The sequence below is a fragment of the Alligator mississippiensis genome, chromosome 1, assembly GCF_030867095.1.
Source record: "Alligator mississippiensis isolate rAllMis1 chromosome 1, rAllMis1, whole genome shotgun sequence".
NCBI classification, from domain to species: domain Eukaryota; kingdom Metazoa; phylum Chordata; order Crocodylia; family Alligatoridae; genus Alligator; species Alligator mississippiensis.
This window is the reverse complement of record NC_081824.1, coordinates 308,597,546-308,615,158: the sequence shown is the minus strand read 5'-3', so window position 1 is coordinate 308,615,158 and position 17,613 is coordinate 308,597,546. Positions and strand designations below refer to the sequence as shown.

The 17,613-nt window shown below is 39.8% G+C and overlaps 1 protein-coding gene across 7 annotated transcripts in view; it reads right to left on the bottom strand.

The window, feature by feature from the left end:
* The window catches only part of DMD (dystrophin), a 2,172,325-nt gene extending 2,156,358 nt beyond the window's left edge, over positions 1–15,967 (bottom strand). For 5 of the 7 annotated variants that reach the window (XM_059720821.1, XM_059720816.1, XM_059720817.1 and 2 more), the window contains exons 1-2: positions 15,891–15,967; positions 11,813–11,998 (exon numbers count right to left, since the gene is read on the bottom strand). In XM_059720821.1, coding sequence (XP_059576804.1) covers positions 11,813–11,998; positions 15,891–15,909 — 205 coding nt within the window. In that variant the 5' untranslated portion in view covers positions 15,910–15,967. Of the gene's footprint in view, positions 1–11,812; positions 11,999–14,530; positions 14,825–15,890 lie in introns of those variants that run through there. The other 2 variants (XM_059720818.1, XM_059720819.1) reach the window with 2 other exon arrangements.
* Between the last annotated feature and the right edge of the window lie 1,646 nt (positions 15,968–17,613).

The following is a 17,613-nucleotide window of genomic DNA, read 5'->3' as shown; positions in this document are numbered from 1 at the left end:
CAGTACACCAACAGGTCCAGCAAAACAGGCCACAACAAGCTTTTAATACAATTCACACACTGGTATAATAAATCAGGTCATTCATAAAAGGTCATTTAAAAAGAAAGGAGGAGGAGATGGAGAGAAAAAGACCTTATTCCTTCCTATTTAGTATACATGCCTTTCACAAGTCCATTCTTAGCATCCAATGAAGTAGGCTGCAGTCTAAAGCTCATGCCTTTCTGAGTTAATTTAGAAAGTGACACACTTCCCTGCTTTCTGCCTAACATAGCAAAATACCTCTCTCTTACTCACAGAGCACAACTAATTATGCTCCTCTCTCTCTAGAGAAACATTTAAAAAAAATATGGGACTTGGATGCAGGACATTTCAAAATATGGGATGAAACCCTGTTTCCACTGAAAGAAGGTTACCATTACCAACAATTTCAAGATTTCATCAGTGAAGATCTAGGATACATCTAATGCACTGCACTTATAACCTGCCTGATAGATACGAGTTTTTACAATTTGTGATTTTTAAACCCTACTGAAAACTTCTAGTGATTCACCTGTGACAACTAACTCATACATCATAAATTGATGTAGTGGCTAGGCCAGATAGGGCTGTGTCTCATGTCCATGGATAAGTTAGAAAACATATGAACAGGATCATCAGTGTGTGAATTAGTACGCTATTCCCTGTGCTTCCCCAACACTCATACTTCCTATGCTACTTCTCCTATGGATGGATGTTTGTAGGGGTGGGATTAGAGAGCATCTTTAATGCAGTTAAGTTGTCTTGTTAGTTTGCAGTGTACCACCATAGAAAATTAGCAGAGTAAGGCCCAGATATAAAATGGATAAGTAGCACCTACACACAGTTACTTTGAACAGTTGGGTTACCGATTTATTGTAGATCCTTCCCCCAGAAGGTATTTAACTTCATGCAAATCACAGAGAAACTGCAAAGGAGGCCTCTCCCTCCTTCGCTCCTTTTGGGCCAATGAGAAAATGGTTAGGGTACTTGCTCAGGAAGTTGGGGATCTACATTCTAGCCCACACACCCAACTCAGAGTAGGTTTGAATCTACATTTCCCCCTTCCCAATAGAGTGCCCTAAATATTGCCAAGAGCACACTTCTAGTTTTCCTTTTGAACTGGTCCACTTGGTAGCCAAGTAGGGAAGATATGGAGTCTAGGAAAGTAAGCTAGAAAGAATGGGGCTCAACAAAATAAGTAGTGCCAAAGAAAAGGGAAGCTTTGGGTTATGAGCCTAGCTTTTGTTCCCAATGGTGTTTCTGCATTTTGTACTGAATTAGTCATCAGGTAAAATGAATAGATAACAGTGGATGTCTTTGTTCAGGGCAGGAGTAAGTTCAGAGACCTGAATCTAGGCCCCCAGCCCTTCCAAGGCAGTGCCCATCTCACCAAGATACAGTCCTTTTGGCTTACTTTCCTTACAGCCCCATGTATCTTTCCTTCTGGCTGCCCAGTGGACCAGTTTCAAGAGGAAGGTGGAAAAATGCTCTGGGCTGTGCTTAGTTCATGACCTGAGGTTTACACTATTTTGCTGGGATGTAGAAGATGCACCTTCTAGGTGAGGGTGTTCTAAAACCTGGGTCTCCCATTCACTGAGCAAGTGATTTAATCAGTAAGTTATTAAGCTAAAAGGTATGAAGCCCTTCCTCTTCTTCCTTTTTGAAAATAACGTTTTTTGCAACGTACATGGAGTTTACACACTTACTCTAGAATAACATCACTACTGAGTTTAACTGGCTAGAGTAGATCCTTCTGATCCTATTCCCCTGAGAGCAGTATCTTGAATTATGTTGTTCAAAATGCCACTTACCCAGTGGAAGCCAGTCACGTAAGCATTATTTACTGACCTAAAGGACAGTTGGGTTTGGGCCTAACTGTTTAGTGGGAAGAAAAGGGAAAAAAAAGTGAGGCCTATTTTGCTTGCTTCTATATTTGTCAGGCTGCTCAGGCTAGAGTCTGGCTGCTCACAAAAATGGTTTTGAACAAAAAATATGTAGTTCAAGTACCACTCAAAGCCCTTTTAGGAGTAGAAATGTCACATATGGTACTTCTTTCCCTGTAGATCATTATCTGTGATTCATCAGAGCCAGAACCCCACCCTTAGCAGTCATGGAAGTTTATTTTTTGAATAGGATCCAGCTTTCAGCTAAATCTGATCGTATTATAAAACCTCAGATAGAATTAGGGGAGCTATCACTTTAGCTTTACTCACAGAGACTCTGCATGAAATGCCATTTTAACATTCTTGTATAGGAAGCTGGCTCACATACTCCAACACGATGAACATTCTGTACGGGTCTTCTGGCATGCCTACACTCATGGCTTTTAATACAGTGGAATTCTGCCCATGCACACAGTGGTATGCCAATTTCATGAGACCAGGCGTGAAGAATAGCATCCAGAATGCAAAAGAGTTTGACCTAATCGGTGAGATTTTTCACAACAAATCAGCAGGACATGCTTCATTACATACATTAATATTCTCTGGCTTTTTTTTGCCATTAACATACACTTTTGTCTAGCACATATTTTCATAATATGCTTGACCACTTGGAATGCTTCAAGCAGAGAGCGACTAGAAAGCTGCTCGCTGCTTCAGCACTGAATAGCTGGGGGCCTACTGTTTCCTCATCAGTAAGAATTTGGTCATCTTTCTTTAAGATTCATGGCTAAAGCCCAAGGAAGTTATGAATATTAGGAAGTAATGGGGAAAAAAAATCAAGTATTATTTTAATTAGTTTCTGAAGTTTCTTACACATCATTTACTTCTTTAATTCTGTTCTGTAGTAGAGCAGTATTCTTACCCAATAACTGCTGTTTTCTAAAGATCAGAATTCTCTTCCTTTAGTCAGAGATCAAGTCATACAGTTCGTTTCATTTTGGAAGAAAGGACTTGGGTAGAAATCATCCTTGCTCTCAGCCTTAGAGCCAGGTCTTACCTCACCTTTCAAACTAAGCCTTTATGCTTCAGTAGTAGTTTTCTCTGTTCTACCAATGCAGTGTATTGGCATAATACTTGATAGAAGTTTGGAACAAGTGTAGTATTTGAAAATGCCCATTCTTTCTGTGGCCCATGATTCTGTAGGTACATAATAATTCAAGTGGTAATTATTTTCTGCTAATGATAACTAATTGTCTCACATCTACATTAATGCAGACTTGGGACAGTGCAGATTCTTTCACTGAAAAGACTTGTTTGACAATCTAATGTTGTTTACCACTTTTTTTTTTTTTTTTTATTATTTTTCTCAGCTTACTGTTCTAGCAAAAAATCTCCATGTGTCACAAAGCCTGTTGATACTATGCTGTGTGCCTAGTGAGGAAGCCCAGTCCAGGGGAAACTACATCTGGTCCCGATAAATTAAAATATAAATGCCGTTTTTGTTAAGCAGCTTAATTTCTGACACATGGTCTCCATGTGTTCACTAAATGTGACATCAGGGCAGGCTTAAAATGTAAAACCATAACCATAAATAAAAGTGATAAATTAATCAAATTAACTAGTATAACAAGTCCTTTCAGATATCATCAGTTATATTCCAAACCTTCATTATGTTTTTAAACTTCCTACTAAATCCATTTTAGAACATGTACTTTTGGTGAAATGTGTAAGATATAATGATTTTTTGGCTATCTACATCAACAAATCTAAATCAGCTAAACATGGTGTCTGGATGGATCTGGTTCAACATTGTTATGAGCACCTTCTATTAATCCGTATCCATTAGTCATATAGTCAGGATCATTATACTATGCACAGAATAGTGTGTTAATGCGAGGCTTGGGAGGAAAAGTACCCATAACAAGTAACCCATGGAGTGCGTGCAACTACAGCCATTTAGGGCAGAGACAGTTCCTTACCCAACTCTGACAAAGATGAGGTAATCAGATATAGTTATATAACATATGTAGTTAAACCAGGGAATTTATTAGAAAATAAGTCTTTGGTAATAGGACGATTCAAGAATCTGTATGGTAAACTCAAGTCTGAAGAGAGACCATTTGATCTTCTCGGCTAGGTACAGACATTCAAAAAGCCCAAGGCAAAAATCAATCTAAGTTATGAGGTTTTCTGCAAGCGGTGTAGTTTAGATATGTAGCAAAGGCAACATATTTGACTTTTGTTGGGGACAGGGGAGCAAATCTTAGACTGACTTCTGCCATTTTTAAACCAGCCTGTGAACTTCTGTTTTGTGATTGGTATAGATCAGTTTCCGATCACTTATACTGGTAAAAGTGTCATGTCTGTACCTGGCCCTAGTGTGATTCATCTAACCACAAGTTATTAAATGTTGCCTAGTTACCCCTGCATTGAGCCTATTGAGTAATTCATGTCGAGCTAAGACATAACTTTTAGAAAGGCAACAAATCTCATTTTGATTACATCATGTGCCTTGGTAGTTCATTCTAGTTATTAATCAGCCTCACTTCAAAATTCTGCCTAATTTCTAATCTGACTTTATCTGGCTACAGTTTGCAGCCTTTGCTTTCCCCTGATAGCCCTTTGGTACACAGTATTTTCCTCATGAGAGAACTAATATGCCATAATAAGTTAATTCCCAGTCTTCTTTTTTAATAAACTAAACAGCATGAGGTCTGTAAGCATCTCAGTACTGGGAATTTTAGCGACTATATTCTGCACCCACTCCAATTTTTTTTAAAGCCTTTTTTAAAACACAGATACCATAACTTCATGCAGTATCCTTGCATCAGACTCATCAAATGTCCTATGTAGAAGTAAAAAATACCTATATCCCTGGCTTCGATTTGCCATAGCATCACATAGAAAGCTTAATTGAAGTACTTGTCCACCCTGATCACTGAACCCTTTTCAGAGTCATTGCTGTCCAGGATATGGTCCCCCATTTGCAGGTCTGGTCAGTATTCCTCATTTCTGGACACACAGCATACCATGTGTGTGAATTTGTTCAAGATACCAGATAACCTGGATCACTCTGTATAAATGCACTGTCCTTCCATCAGTACATATCACTCACAAGTATTTGCAACTCCCTCAGTTTTCATAATGATCCTTGTGGGCCTAAACTAAGAGCACCCAATTCTGTAATTTCTCACTGACAACTACTTCCTAAGATATAGGTTACCCAGCTCTAGAAATCTAAACAGATATATTTACAGTGCACTTTACTGACATTTTGTAGTACTGGTAAGTGAAATGACATGCATCTACAGTTACCTTTACTAACCAATTTTAATCTCAAAAGAAAGAAATCAGGTTTGTTTCTATAATACCATGACTGTCACCGCATATATTATCTTTTACTTTTTTATGAGTTTTCTCCATTATTTTACCTGTATTAATCATCAGTCTACCAGAATCTAGTGTTTGGGTTATCCTGCTATTCCTTTCTAAATAGTGTCACTACATAAACATCCTACAAGTCTTCTGGGATACTAGGAAAATCCCAGATTTATTAAAAAGTGAAAAAAGCTAGGCCAAACTCCTTAGCAAACTCTTTTAGGATACTTGAATACTTGTTAACTGGGCCTGCTGATTTAAACAAATTGTTTAACATCTTCATGTCATTTGTGCCTCTTGATACCCTAAACACACACTAAAATTCCAGGAAGAGATCTTCAGCAAGTGGAAGGAGATGGTTCTGGAGGGTTCTCGCAGTCATCTTTCCTATGGTAGACAAAGAGGATCCCTCTGTAATTTCCACAGTTGGACCAGTCTCCCTTCTTGAAGACTGTCACAATCATGGCATCCCAAATTTCAGCTGGGATTTCATCATCATTCCATATCCTTAAGATGAGGGCATGGAGCTGTAACATGAGCTCCTCTCCTCTCTGCTTGAAGACTTCAGTGGGGATTCCATCAGCTCCAGATGCCTTGTCATTTGTCATCTCTTTGATAGTTTTCCTCACTTCATCAAGGGTTAGAGGGATTCCAAGATTATCACTGACTGGATGTTGCAGGATTTGGTTGAGGGGATCCTGCCTGCCAATTGCAAGAAAAATGCCAGGATCAACACTCTCTACATGGCCTTCTTTGACCTCATGACCTTCAACTGCCAACCAAGAAACACTGTGGAGGGTCCTTCTGAAGTATGAATGGCCAACGAAAAATCTCTATTCTTTGCCTGCTCTGTGGCAGTATGCGAGCATTGTTTCTTTGTACCAGATTTATCAAAGATCCCTTTTAAGACAGAAATTTAACCAAGGTTGCATCAACACTCCAGTACTTTCCTCAATATTACGTACTGCAATACTACATCCAACTACCAACATCCTACCAGTCAGAGTGGAGCTAAACTATCAAATTAATGGTAAACTGTTTAATCTCAGCCAAGTCTGCACCAAAACCAAGTCCATCCCAAGCTGATAATGCTGTAGTGTGTCAAAGGTGACTTGTAGGGCGGGCATATGCCCCACCCCACGCCCTGCAATTGGCCCCTGACTCAGCACCGCTCAGGACGGGGCAGTTTTTTTGCTGCGTGGGCCAGTGGCATGGTGGGGTAGGGGAGCACTAAGCCATAGCATAGAAGTATAGGTGTGGATATGAGGCTTTTGGCCCAGCCCTGGGCCCATCCACAAATTGTGCTCCCCCCCAGACTCAGGAGACACCAGTCACCCCAAGTATGTCCTCACTCAGAAGCAGACCTTCAGGAAATGGACCTTGTCTTTACCAAGGCATACAAGAAAATGGGACAGATGCTTAACATTCAAAAGATTAAGATCCTCCATCAACAAGCTCTTAATGAGCAGTCCCCAGCTCTGGCAATTCTCATACCTCAAAACCATCTCTTGCAGAAGGCCAACATAGACAAAGCCAACATCACCTCAAATGTGCAAGCATAGCCTTTGGACACCTAAGGAAACAGGTGGACAAAGATCATGATATCAGGTCCAAAGCCAAGCTCACGGTTTATCAAGCAGTCATGACTGCACCTTACCATATGGGACTGAGATGTGGACAACATATAAAAGACCTCTCAAGCCACTGGGGAAGTACCATCAATGCTGCCTACAAAAGATCCTTTGAATCTAGTGGGAAGACAGACACACCAACATTAGCATCCTCTCACAAGCAAATACCATAAGCATCAAGAAAATTATCACCTGACATGAACTTTGCTGGGCCAGCCACATCATCTGGATGTCTAACTCCACATTTCTGAAGCAAGTTTTATTCTCACAGCTCAGGGAAGGTATACACTCAAGAGAAGAGCAGAAAAATGCTTTAAGGATACCCTCAAGACCAACTAGAAAAAACTGATAACTTATGGGAGACTATCTCCCAGAACTACCCCAAATGGAGGAAGTCTGCTGCAAGGATCTTAGTAGTTTGAAACCTTATCATGACAACAGAAGACAGAAAATTAGGAATGGCAGAAACAGCATGTTGTGAACTGAATCATGTTTCCATGTGAGGTGGATGGCTTTGGATTCATGTGCCTGAATTGCAACAGAGTCTGCCAATCCCAAATCTACCTCACCAGCTATCTTCAGACCCAGAGATAATGCAAGCATAGAAGACAATCATCCTCAACTGCGATGGATTGCTGATGATGGTTAACATCTTCAGTTACTAACTGGTTAGGAAGAAAATAGCTCATATTATGTGATGTGTACATTATCCTGGTTCTTTCCCCAAAAAGGACATGGGTATTGTCTGTCCATTTAGTAATGGGTCCATGCCACTATTCTTGTTCTTAAGAGACTTTAAAATTCCTTTTTATTGCCTTTAGCCCAGCAGCATGTTTTTTTCTCTCATGCCACTAGCAACTATTCAGCTTCCTACGTATCACATTCTTAGTATATATGAATGGAAATAGGGGCAACTTACCTTAGACTGAGTGGCCATTTTAAAACTCCATCTAACCTCCCTGAATGCTTGCATGGGGGGGGGGGAGGTTCTTGAACATCTTCACAGCCCCTTCACTTTGCCACTAAGCTTTAGCCCAAGTTGTCCTTTGTCTTGATAACAGAACTGCTACTCTTTCTCCATTTAATAAACACTCCTCAAAGAAATGTGACTTGTCACATCCATTCTTTTTTTTTTTTATCTGCTTCTTTCAAATCAGCTTCACTCAAAATTTTCTCCAGTTGTGGAAAACCTACCTTTTTAAGGCACTGAATATATGTATTACTGATTAACATATACATTATTATTTACATTACTTGATCTGTAGCTATAAGAGGTCATTGAAACATCTTTCATTGTAGCCAGAAGATCACAGCAGTTCAGTGGGCGGGGGGGAATTAAACATATTTTCTTCTAAAATTTCTGCTCATAGTTGATAAGAGAGAGTGCATAGAAAAGAGCATATACAGACGCTTTTTTGACATTTTGTGCATGGTACATTTCAATTGTTTTGACAAGACTGAATAATCTTTAAAAGGTAAATCCTTAAATGTTATAGTATATAGCAATACACAACATGTTAAAATTCATCCTAAACAAAGTTTTTTTCTTCAATTTTCCTCCAAAGCATTTTGAAGTTTTGGGATACTGTCCTGATTCAAAACAAGTCTAAAATTTAGAAGACTTAGAATCCTTCAGGAAATGGAAATTCTGTGTCCTTTACATGATTCAAATAGTAAGGCTTCCTCTGTATGCGAAAGGTATTGTGATATTAACTGATCAATTGTGCAATTACCTGGAGAGCAGCTACATGTGCAAAATATCAGTTACACAATAGAAAGCTCCAAGCAGCTATAAGGTTAGACCTCAAAGATATACATTCACTGTTGGTTGGTGTTGAGCTTTAATTTGCATGAATAGCAGGGTCTCCCATGCAGCTGGATGGGGCTCCTAGTCACAGAGGTGCACCATACCCAGCATAAAATCCCTAAATCCTAGGGATTGTGCCATTAGGAATGGGTGTCTGGGGGTTTCCCCACGCCCTTGGGGCAGGGGGAATGCCCCTGTGGTGATCCTCTGGCCCTGGGGATTTCCATACACCCCTGGGGTAGGGGGCAATCACCCTCGTGGGATCCCCTCAACTGGGGTGCCTGGGGCTCCCAGCTCTAGGAGCCTGCTTCTTGCTGGTGTGGGGGAATCCCAGAACTGGCTCACAATCCTGCCTCCTGCCATGCATGTGTGGCATGGCAGGAGGCATGATTGTGTGTGTTGTGCATTAGATCCTTTTATGCCTTTACCTGCACATGTGGAGGGGGCCTTAGAGAGCCGAGTTGTAAGGTAAAATGTATTATCCTTCCCCCTTTATTAAAACCTGCTCAAAAGTGACTGTATAAAGCCTTAGAAGAGAATATTTTCATGCGGCTTGCCATATATACCTCATACAGACAGTATTTTATGGTAAAATGTTTTCAAATATTTTATATGAACTTTATAAACTGTTATCTGGATTCCTAGCAAAATAAAAAGAATGACAAAATTACTCTCTTTTATCCAGTTTAAAATATACTCCATTTTTCATCCCTCCTTTTAGTTTATCCGCACACAGTGATGAATTTCCAGGCTATTCCTATCCTGACAAAATGTGCAGTCATATTTTTATTCTGCAGCTACTTAGAGATTTATCTATCTACCCATTTAAAGTCAATGATATTGACAATCTAACTCCCTTAGAAAAAGCCTGACTGACAAAATTTGGGAAAACCTGTAAAAGGATTAGAAAGATCATACTTGCTCTTTAATCGACACAGCACAATCTTCAAATCAGCCAAGGTTTTGGCTACCAATTTACAGTATCAACTCTCAAACAATAGTAGAATTATTCAAGATGCAATATAATGAAGAAACCTAAAAGCCTGCTATCCAAATTCTATGACTTCTGCTAAGTTCAAAACAGGATATTGCTACACCTTAACAAAAGAATAAAAGCATAATTCAGATCCTTTTGAGGGTTTTTTTGCTTCGATTGTGATATAATATGCTTAACAAGTTCCCTCCTAAATTTGTCTGGAGACAAGACAGTAAAATGTCAGAGGGAAAAGGCAACAAGGAAGTGTATGGAACACCATTTCCTTTCATATGTTCTTGCTGCCGTTTTTGGAGGGTGGCAGTTATCCTAGTCCTCCAGTTACTGTTAATGACACAAAGCAAAAGGAATGTAGAAAGCAGTTATGAATTGTTGTTTTTTTTTTTAAACAAAGCTAAAAAATACCAACCACCAAACACAACTCTTTAAACATAACTTACAGTGCTACAAAAATTATTCACAGGCAAGAATGTCTGTAGAACAGGAAAATCCCAAAGTTGTTCTTTACATATGCCTGCAAGCTTCTTGTTACAAAATAATATTAATTCAATCTCATGACTAAATGCATGTTAAAAAGATAACCCTTTAAATAAAGAAACTTATTTAAGTAGTCATCTTCCATTTTACACCTCCCCAAAAGATAAGCTAAATTTGCAGAAGTAGATGAACGTAACTCCAACTTTAAGTATCAGTGCAACTAACCTGACCAGACAAAGGGTCTGCTAAAAAGAAGCAATTTGTCAACACAAAAACTTTGTGTGTTGGTCATAGGTTATACAAGAAAAAAAAAAAAAACAGTGAACAAGGTAAAATCTTTGCTGCAATGTCTACCTGGCAAAATTATTCCTTCTTAGTTAAAACCTTTCCAGTACTTCTCACTGAAGTTTCATGCAGTCCCTTTAGACCTTGAACCCAAGGAAAACATTACGTAGTAGACGCAAGTAAAGAACAAATAGCTAAAGAAACGGTGATTCCAAGCAGTATTTTATATTACTGTTTTCCGAGATAAATCTCAATTCCAGTATAGCAAGAATCTCTTTATGCCAGGATAACAAAGACTGCAAACACATATTCTTTCAGGGCAAACAACTCTTGATTCTAGACACTACCAATGCAAAATTTTGTCGGTGTCAGAATCTTCCAAAAATACACTGGGGAACATAAGTTATGCCTGAAGTAGGTGTGGTACAAACTGGCCCAGAAGAGACATCTGATTGTTCAAGGGTATCCTCAAGCAAAATCCTCTTTGCTCCATTAGATAAGCTTATACATTTATTTAAAAAAAAAAAAAAACAAGTTTATGCATTCTTCTGTGTGTGTTACTTGTGTTGTAAATGCATAAATTCTGAATGATCTATAAATACCTTTGCTACCCAGGCATTGGTTCTTTTCCAAAATTCAGCGGAGGGAGTACAGGCACCTGAAACTTTATCCTATGGGAGAGTATTACAGCTGCTTCCATTTACAGTTTAATGACCTGCCCTGTAACACAAATGGCATGGCAGTCTTGCATGCTACTAGAGCCCAAGTCCTTTTTAGTTCTAAGTGTACACAAAACACATTTTTAAACGGTTGTGGCTAATGTCCTATACACGCCACAAAGCTATGACAAGTTTTAGTACAAAGCTTCTCTGCAAACTGAAAATGTTCTTTGTTAATTCCTGCTAAGGACATCGATGCTACGAGAAGTAAATACAACAATCCGTCTTTTCTTTGCATTCCTGACCAGAAGTTCTCTCTTGTTGTCAGCACTCTCTCAAAGGGTGTGATGCTCAACCTGCATTAACATTCACCTTTTGACAGGAAAATAAACATTGGCTCACCAGAAATAAATGTTCAGTTCAGTAAACCACAATAAAGCCACTTTGCTAGCAGAAGATAACAACTGTGACCCTTGTGCCTTGTGTGTGCATAAAGCCCTTCTATTTGCCCAGAACTCCTACTTGCAGCATCAGAGAAACTTTCCCAAACACATTGCCAACTTCAGGGCAAACCTCTCTGTTAATGGAAGGGAAGAGAGAAATAAACCACTGCCACCACAGCAAGACAGTGGCACACACAGAGTTAACCCCTCCTCAGTAAATAACCAAGGTGTTCCTACCAGATCGGCTCTTGATGATCTCTCTGAACTCATCTGCTGCAGAATCTTCCTTGGGATGATCAGGATGTCCTGCTTCAGCCATAGTGAAACAAAGGAAACTTGGGGATGGAGGAGGGGGAGAAGCCACCCCAGGGCTCCCCCAGTATGCAGATCCTCTGTCTGATCTGGCTCTGCTCTCTGGAGTTCCTTTCAAGGCAGAAGAAACACAAAGTTTCAAAGGAGGATTTTTTTTTTATCCTAGGAAGCTGAAGGAGAAGGGAGGGAAAGAGGGGAGGGGAAAGGAAGATATCAGCTCAGCCTGGCTCCCCCGCCCTTCAAGGAACAGTGAGGAGCTACTGGAAGGGAAGCATGAAATGAACCAAAGGCACAGCTCACACTGGAGGCAAGCTGTCAAACTCTGCTCCTTGGGATCTGAGAGAACAGGTGCCGAGCCGGGTACGTCTGCCTTAAAATAGAGCCAGAGACTCCAGCAAGGTGAAAGTGGAGGAGGAATGAGAGTCAATAAATCAGCAGCCAACTTGGGAGACTCCAGAGACTCCTTTCCCGCCCCACACACGATCAATGCAGGCAGGAGCAATTAGAGATCAAATTGCCAAAAGAAGCAAACAGGGGCATGAATGATTTAGCAGCTCCCACTTAAAAATGGGTGCATTAATGCAGAGAGGAATCAAATAAAAAAACCCCAAAACAAAAAGCACATATCTATGCTGCACATTGTCCCAGCCCGATTGTATTATAACACACTGGGCACATCTACACGAGACACTAGAGGTGCAGTACACTAATTGTACTGCACATTAACATGGTCAGCAAAAACCATGCTAATGTGCTAACACTCAGTAGCATTAGTCTACTGTGCATTAGTATCATGAAAAAAGTATGCACCAGTGCTACTGTGTAGTAGCATTGATTACAGGGCATATAGGACACCTATACACAAGCGTTGAGGCTGCTCCGATGCACCGGAATTCCAATGCATCAGAGCCAACTCATTTAATCAAGTCTGCTGGAGTGCCATAGTTACAGCGCTCCAGCAGCCTCCTACATTTCATATATCAACATCCCCGGGCTTAAAGATGTCATTGGGGGCACTTAAACTAAAGCTTATTCAATGAGTGCCCCTGCCACCATTTTTAAGCCTGGAGACAATGATACATGAGATACTGTAGGACTTTAATTACAGCAGGTCTTGGAGCCACTAATTCAAGTGCTGCCCTCTCCCCAGCCCACAGCATGTGTAAGAGTGCCCTAAATTAGTACCTGTAATTACCAGTACTAAACTTAATGCACTATAATTAAAGTACATTAATGAATGTGTAGACACACCCATTCCTCCTGAAAGCAGCTAGGATCTGTACCCAAGATAGGGAAAACTATGGAACTCCCTCAATGTATACAAGCTGGATACATTTAACTCTTATCTCCTTCAGCTCACCCTCCCCAGGCAAACCTTGCCAAGAGTTCTGCTATGCATCAGGTTCAGGATCTTTGAAAAAAGGAAAAATGTCTATACAGTATAACTTCATTAAAAGAGCTGCACTAGGACCACAAGTCAATTACATGAGGAGGCTTGCTGTCACAGAGTTAGTCAAATTGCTGGATCATAATGGAAAATCAGTTCCTCCTGTTGGAACTGTTAACAGTAAGGCGTTGTTATAAACAGGGGCTGTTATGGTAAGCTGGGGGTGTAACTTAAGGAGTGTGTAATTTAAGAAAGTCCATGTGGGGGTGTGCAATTTAAGAGAGCATGTGTACAATTTAAGAAAAAGTGTGTGCACATGTGGGTAGGGGTTGTGCAATCTAAGAGCGAGTGTGTGTGTGTAATTTAAGAGTCTGTATGGGTAAGGGTGTGGTGTCTCCAATTTAGAAGTGTGTGCATCTGTTTAATTTAAGAAAGAGAAAGAGTATGTGGGTGGGTGGGATGTGAGTGGGTGTGTGTGTCTAAGGGTGTATAATTTTGATTTGAGTCCAGAATTCCCCAAATCCAGCTGCATCTAGGCACCATCCAGCAGTCTTTCCTGCCCAGAGTAAGGGGGCTGGACCCAATGATCTCCCTTCCAGGGCTAAATTTCTGTGAAGCAGGTTATTATATATTTATGCCCTTAAAAACAGGGACAAATAATGGAACGACTTTGCAACCCTCATCTGCTGCATAAGAACCTGGAGCATTCCTATGAACTAGAACCAACTAAACTCGCTCTTCACTTGGGCACTATAATCTGGGGGTCCACAACAACAACAGCAACAACAAGGCATCTGGATTTTTCCTTCCTTAATGCTTCTATTGTCTTGGGTTCTGTAGAAGTAACTGGAATCACTGAAAAAATTATATAATTTGAGAGTGTGGGGCAAGAGATCAGCAAGGACTGGTAGGATCCATATAGATCCTGCTGCAGCTTTTGGAACCAGCCAAGACCTACTTTCTGTAACCTAGAATAATTTAACAATGAAGTTTTCAAAATCCTTCTTCCAATGACTTACTGCAACAGCTCAAAATCCAAAATTGTAAAATCCTGACCTTTACTTCCTATTGTTTTAAACAAGTACTCCATTTGGGTATTTATTTGTTTTAGTGTAATTGCAACTTTGCTGTGTGTCCAGAGCTCCTGGAGTACACAGAACATTTATTTGCTCCTGATTTAGATTAACTAAATGGATTTTGAAGCACAATCCCATGCTACACAGTGACTGAACATGCACCTCCAAGGGCTTACTTACTGTGCCTTCTGTTGCACCAGGAGCACTGGTGTGAAGCACAACTCACCCACTCAGTTCCTCCCAGGCATGTCTCATCTCAGAAATGATGTTACATAGACACATTAGAGTGCTCAAGTTTGCATCAGTAAGCAAAACTGTGACAGAGACCCTAAAATCAGCTCTGGGTGTGCAGTCGAAGGCAGCTAGCCACATTGCCTTATTTTCTGAGACTATTTCCAGTCTCCTTGTGGAAAAGATGTAGACACAGCATAAGTGCCCTTCGATATCCTTCAGTATCACTCCTGCTATGTCTTATACTGCAAACTGTTGAGTAGTGTAGGTATATCCAGATTAGCTGAGGTACTGGAAGTAGATCAGGTGTGGTTGCATGGAGATCCACCTGGGCTAATTTACCCTGATTCTCAGTAAAGTAAATTGCTATTTGTTCACCTGGCTGCTGATGCCACAGAAATATCCTAGGGGATGAAGCCTCTGTTTAGGTCTGCCACTGATCCCATCTCCCTTCTTCTGATTCCTTTCCAAACAAGCTTTTCCTCCATTATGTAATAAGCCCAATATTTTTGGTCTCAATACTCTGCTCCTCACCCCCACCCTCTTGTCTTGTCCCTTTAGGTTTCAAACTGTTTGGGGAAGGACCTATCAGTAGATGGTACTATGCATTTGCATACCACCTGGCATGGTTGGGAATATTCTTGATTCACCCATAGGCATAAGCATAATTAAGACTTTTAATAATAAGGTAGGAAGACTTTTCTTCTAACCCCCAACTTCAGAATTATAAAATGGTAAATGATAACCCAAGTACCATTTTCCCTCTTCTAATTTTTCACAACAAAAATTAAAAATCCCACAATCCAAATTATTCAGTTACACTTATACATGCACTTGAGGGCAAATTAAAAACCAAAGCATTGTAAAGGTATTATTGACAGCAAATGTGATAGACAAAATAGAAATAGAAATCTCCACCAATACAGGGGAATGCAAACAAACTGCATGAGACTACATTTCTACATCAAAATATAGTCATTCTTTGGTTATATTTTGATGATTAAAATATTTCACTTAATATATTTTGATGATTGATTAAAATATTTCAGTTTTTATAATACGTTATTTTGTTTAAACTTTTTTCCTCCAGTATCATAAAAATTCTTCATTGAAAAAAATATTTCTAATCAGCTTTAGCATCTGTTAGGCCTCCACAGACCACAAAAGAAGGTGAAGGCAAACTTTCTTCTTTCTAGAACTAACTTGCAACTTCTAACTTCCATTACATTACACCCCTTAAGATCACCCAGACTATCTTTATCTTACTTTAACTCACTCTGAGTTCTCCCCATGTTCATTTAAAACTTACCTTTTCTATTAGGTGGCATCTCTGTTTGCAGTAAGCTTTAGTGTAACCTGTTTCTACATGAGCTGGAAGGAAACCAGGTACAGGTGATAGGGCCTGTGGGATAATTTTTAAAGGGCTAGCAACTTGGTAACAATGAGGAAGTGTTTTAAAAACACCAAAGTTATTCTGAAAGCATTAAAAGCATACAATTTCCAAAAGAGATGGATCCACATTTTTGCAATATTTTAATTTTGCTAATTAAGGATCTAGTGCATTTAATAAAGGAGTATCTAAATGGCTCCTCATTTTTAATATACATAGAAAATAAATAGAGAGTAAGCAGATGCTGGAAGAGAAAATGAAAGAATGAATAAATAAATGTAGAAAGTGGAAAGAATATACACGTTCACTTGGATTTTGTATAAATGAAGGGCTGGAATCGCCTCTTACATATTGTAGAGTAAATCCAGATGGCAATTTTGTACACGCTATTTTTAGAATCATTCTCCATTTTCTTTTTGAGCAAAAGTGATTTAATTTTTAAAAGAAACAACTAGAGTAGGAAAACAGTATTACTCTCATTCAAAGGTTAAAAAAAAATATGAGTCACACCTCTATCTATCCTGCTTTTGGCCCCAAATGCCCAAATTTTTCAAAGATGATTATATCATGATTTTTGATCTGTCTTCTCATCTGTGATCTTCTACTGGTCACCCCCAGTTCACAGAACATTTTCAGTGCTGCTAACTTAAAAATTAGAGTGATGCAATTCTGGCCTCCACTGCAGGAACTCTGCCTGATAGATCCAACTGAGATCAAATTACTGAGATGTGTATAAAGAGCTGTCCGATTGTGTAGAGAGTTTAAAGTCTCTGCTGAAATTCCATGTCCGATAATTGGCCCCATCGCATCCCCAGGCTAACAATGAAATACGCAACACAAGATCTGCATTGCTTCTTATCCCCACAGCTGTTCACTTTTTTTTCCTTATCACACATAGGCCCTACCTCTGTTCTGCTCCTCCACATTTGAAGATTGTCATTACACAGACAGCCCAGGCTAGATAAGGAGGGAAAACTGGCAGCGGCTCCCTTCCCCTCCTTCTCAGAATTACTGTTGTACAGTTATAGATTCAGACAAAAATAGGGCTGAAAGAGACCTCATGGAATAATCTAGTCTAGCCCCTGTATGAATTATCACAGACAAATGTTTGTCTAACCTAAAACTTCCAGTGATAGGTATTCCATAACCTCTCCAGATAAACTTTTGCAGTGCTTTACCACCCTCATTGTATCTCTCTCCTCTGCACTCCTGAGGCCTCATCTAGAGTATAGTGTGCAGTTTTGGGCTCCACATTTTAAAAAGGACATGGGAATATTAGAAAGAGTCCAGAGACAGGCAGTAAAAATGATAAGGGCTTGGAAGGCAAGTCATATGAGGTGAGGTTGAGGGAACTAGTCACATTCAGCTTGTGGAAAAAGTGCTTAAGAGGTGCCATGATAGTGGTCTTCTAGTACCTCAAGGGCTGCCATAGAGAAGAGGGAAAACACCATTTCTCTCTTGCTTCAGATAATAGAAAACAGACCAATGGCTTGAAAGTACATCAAAGTAGGTTTACATTGGATATTAGGGAAAAAAAAATCTTCTTCACTGTTAGAGCAGGGAGGTAGTGAAATACACTGCTTAGATATATTGAGGACTCCCCATCAATGGAGGTGGTCAAGAAGAGGCACTGGTCAGGGGC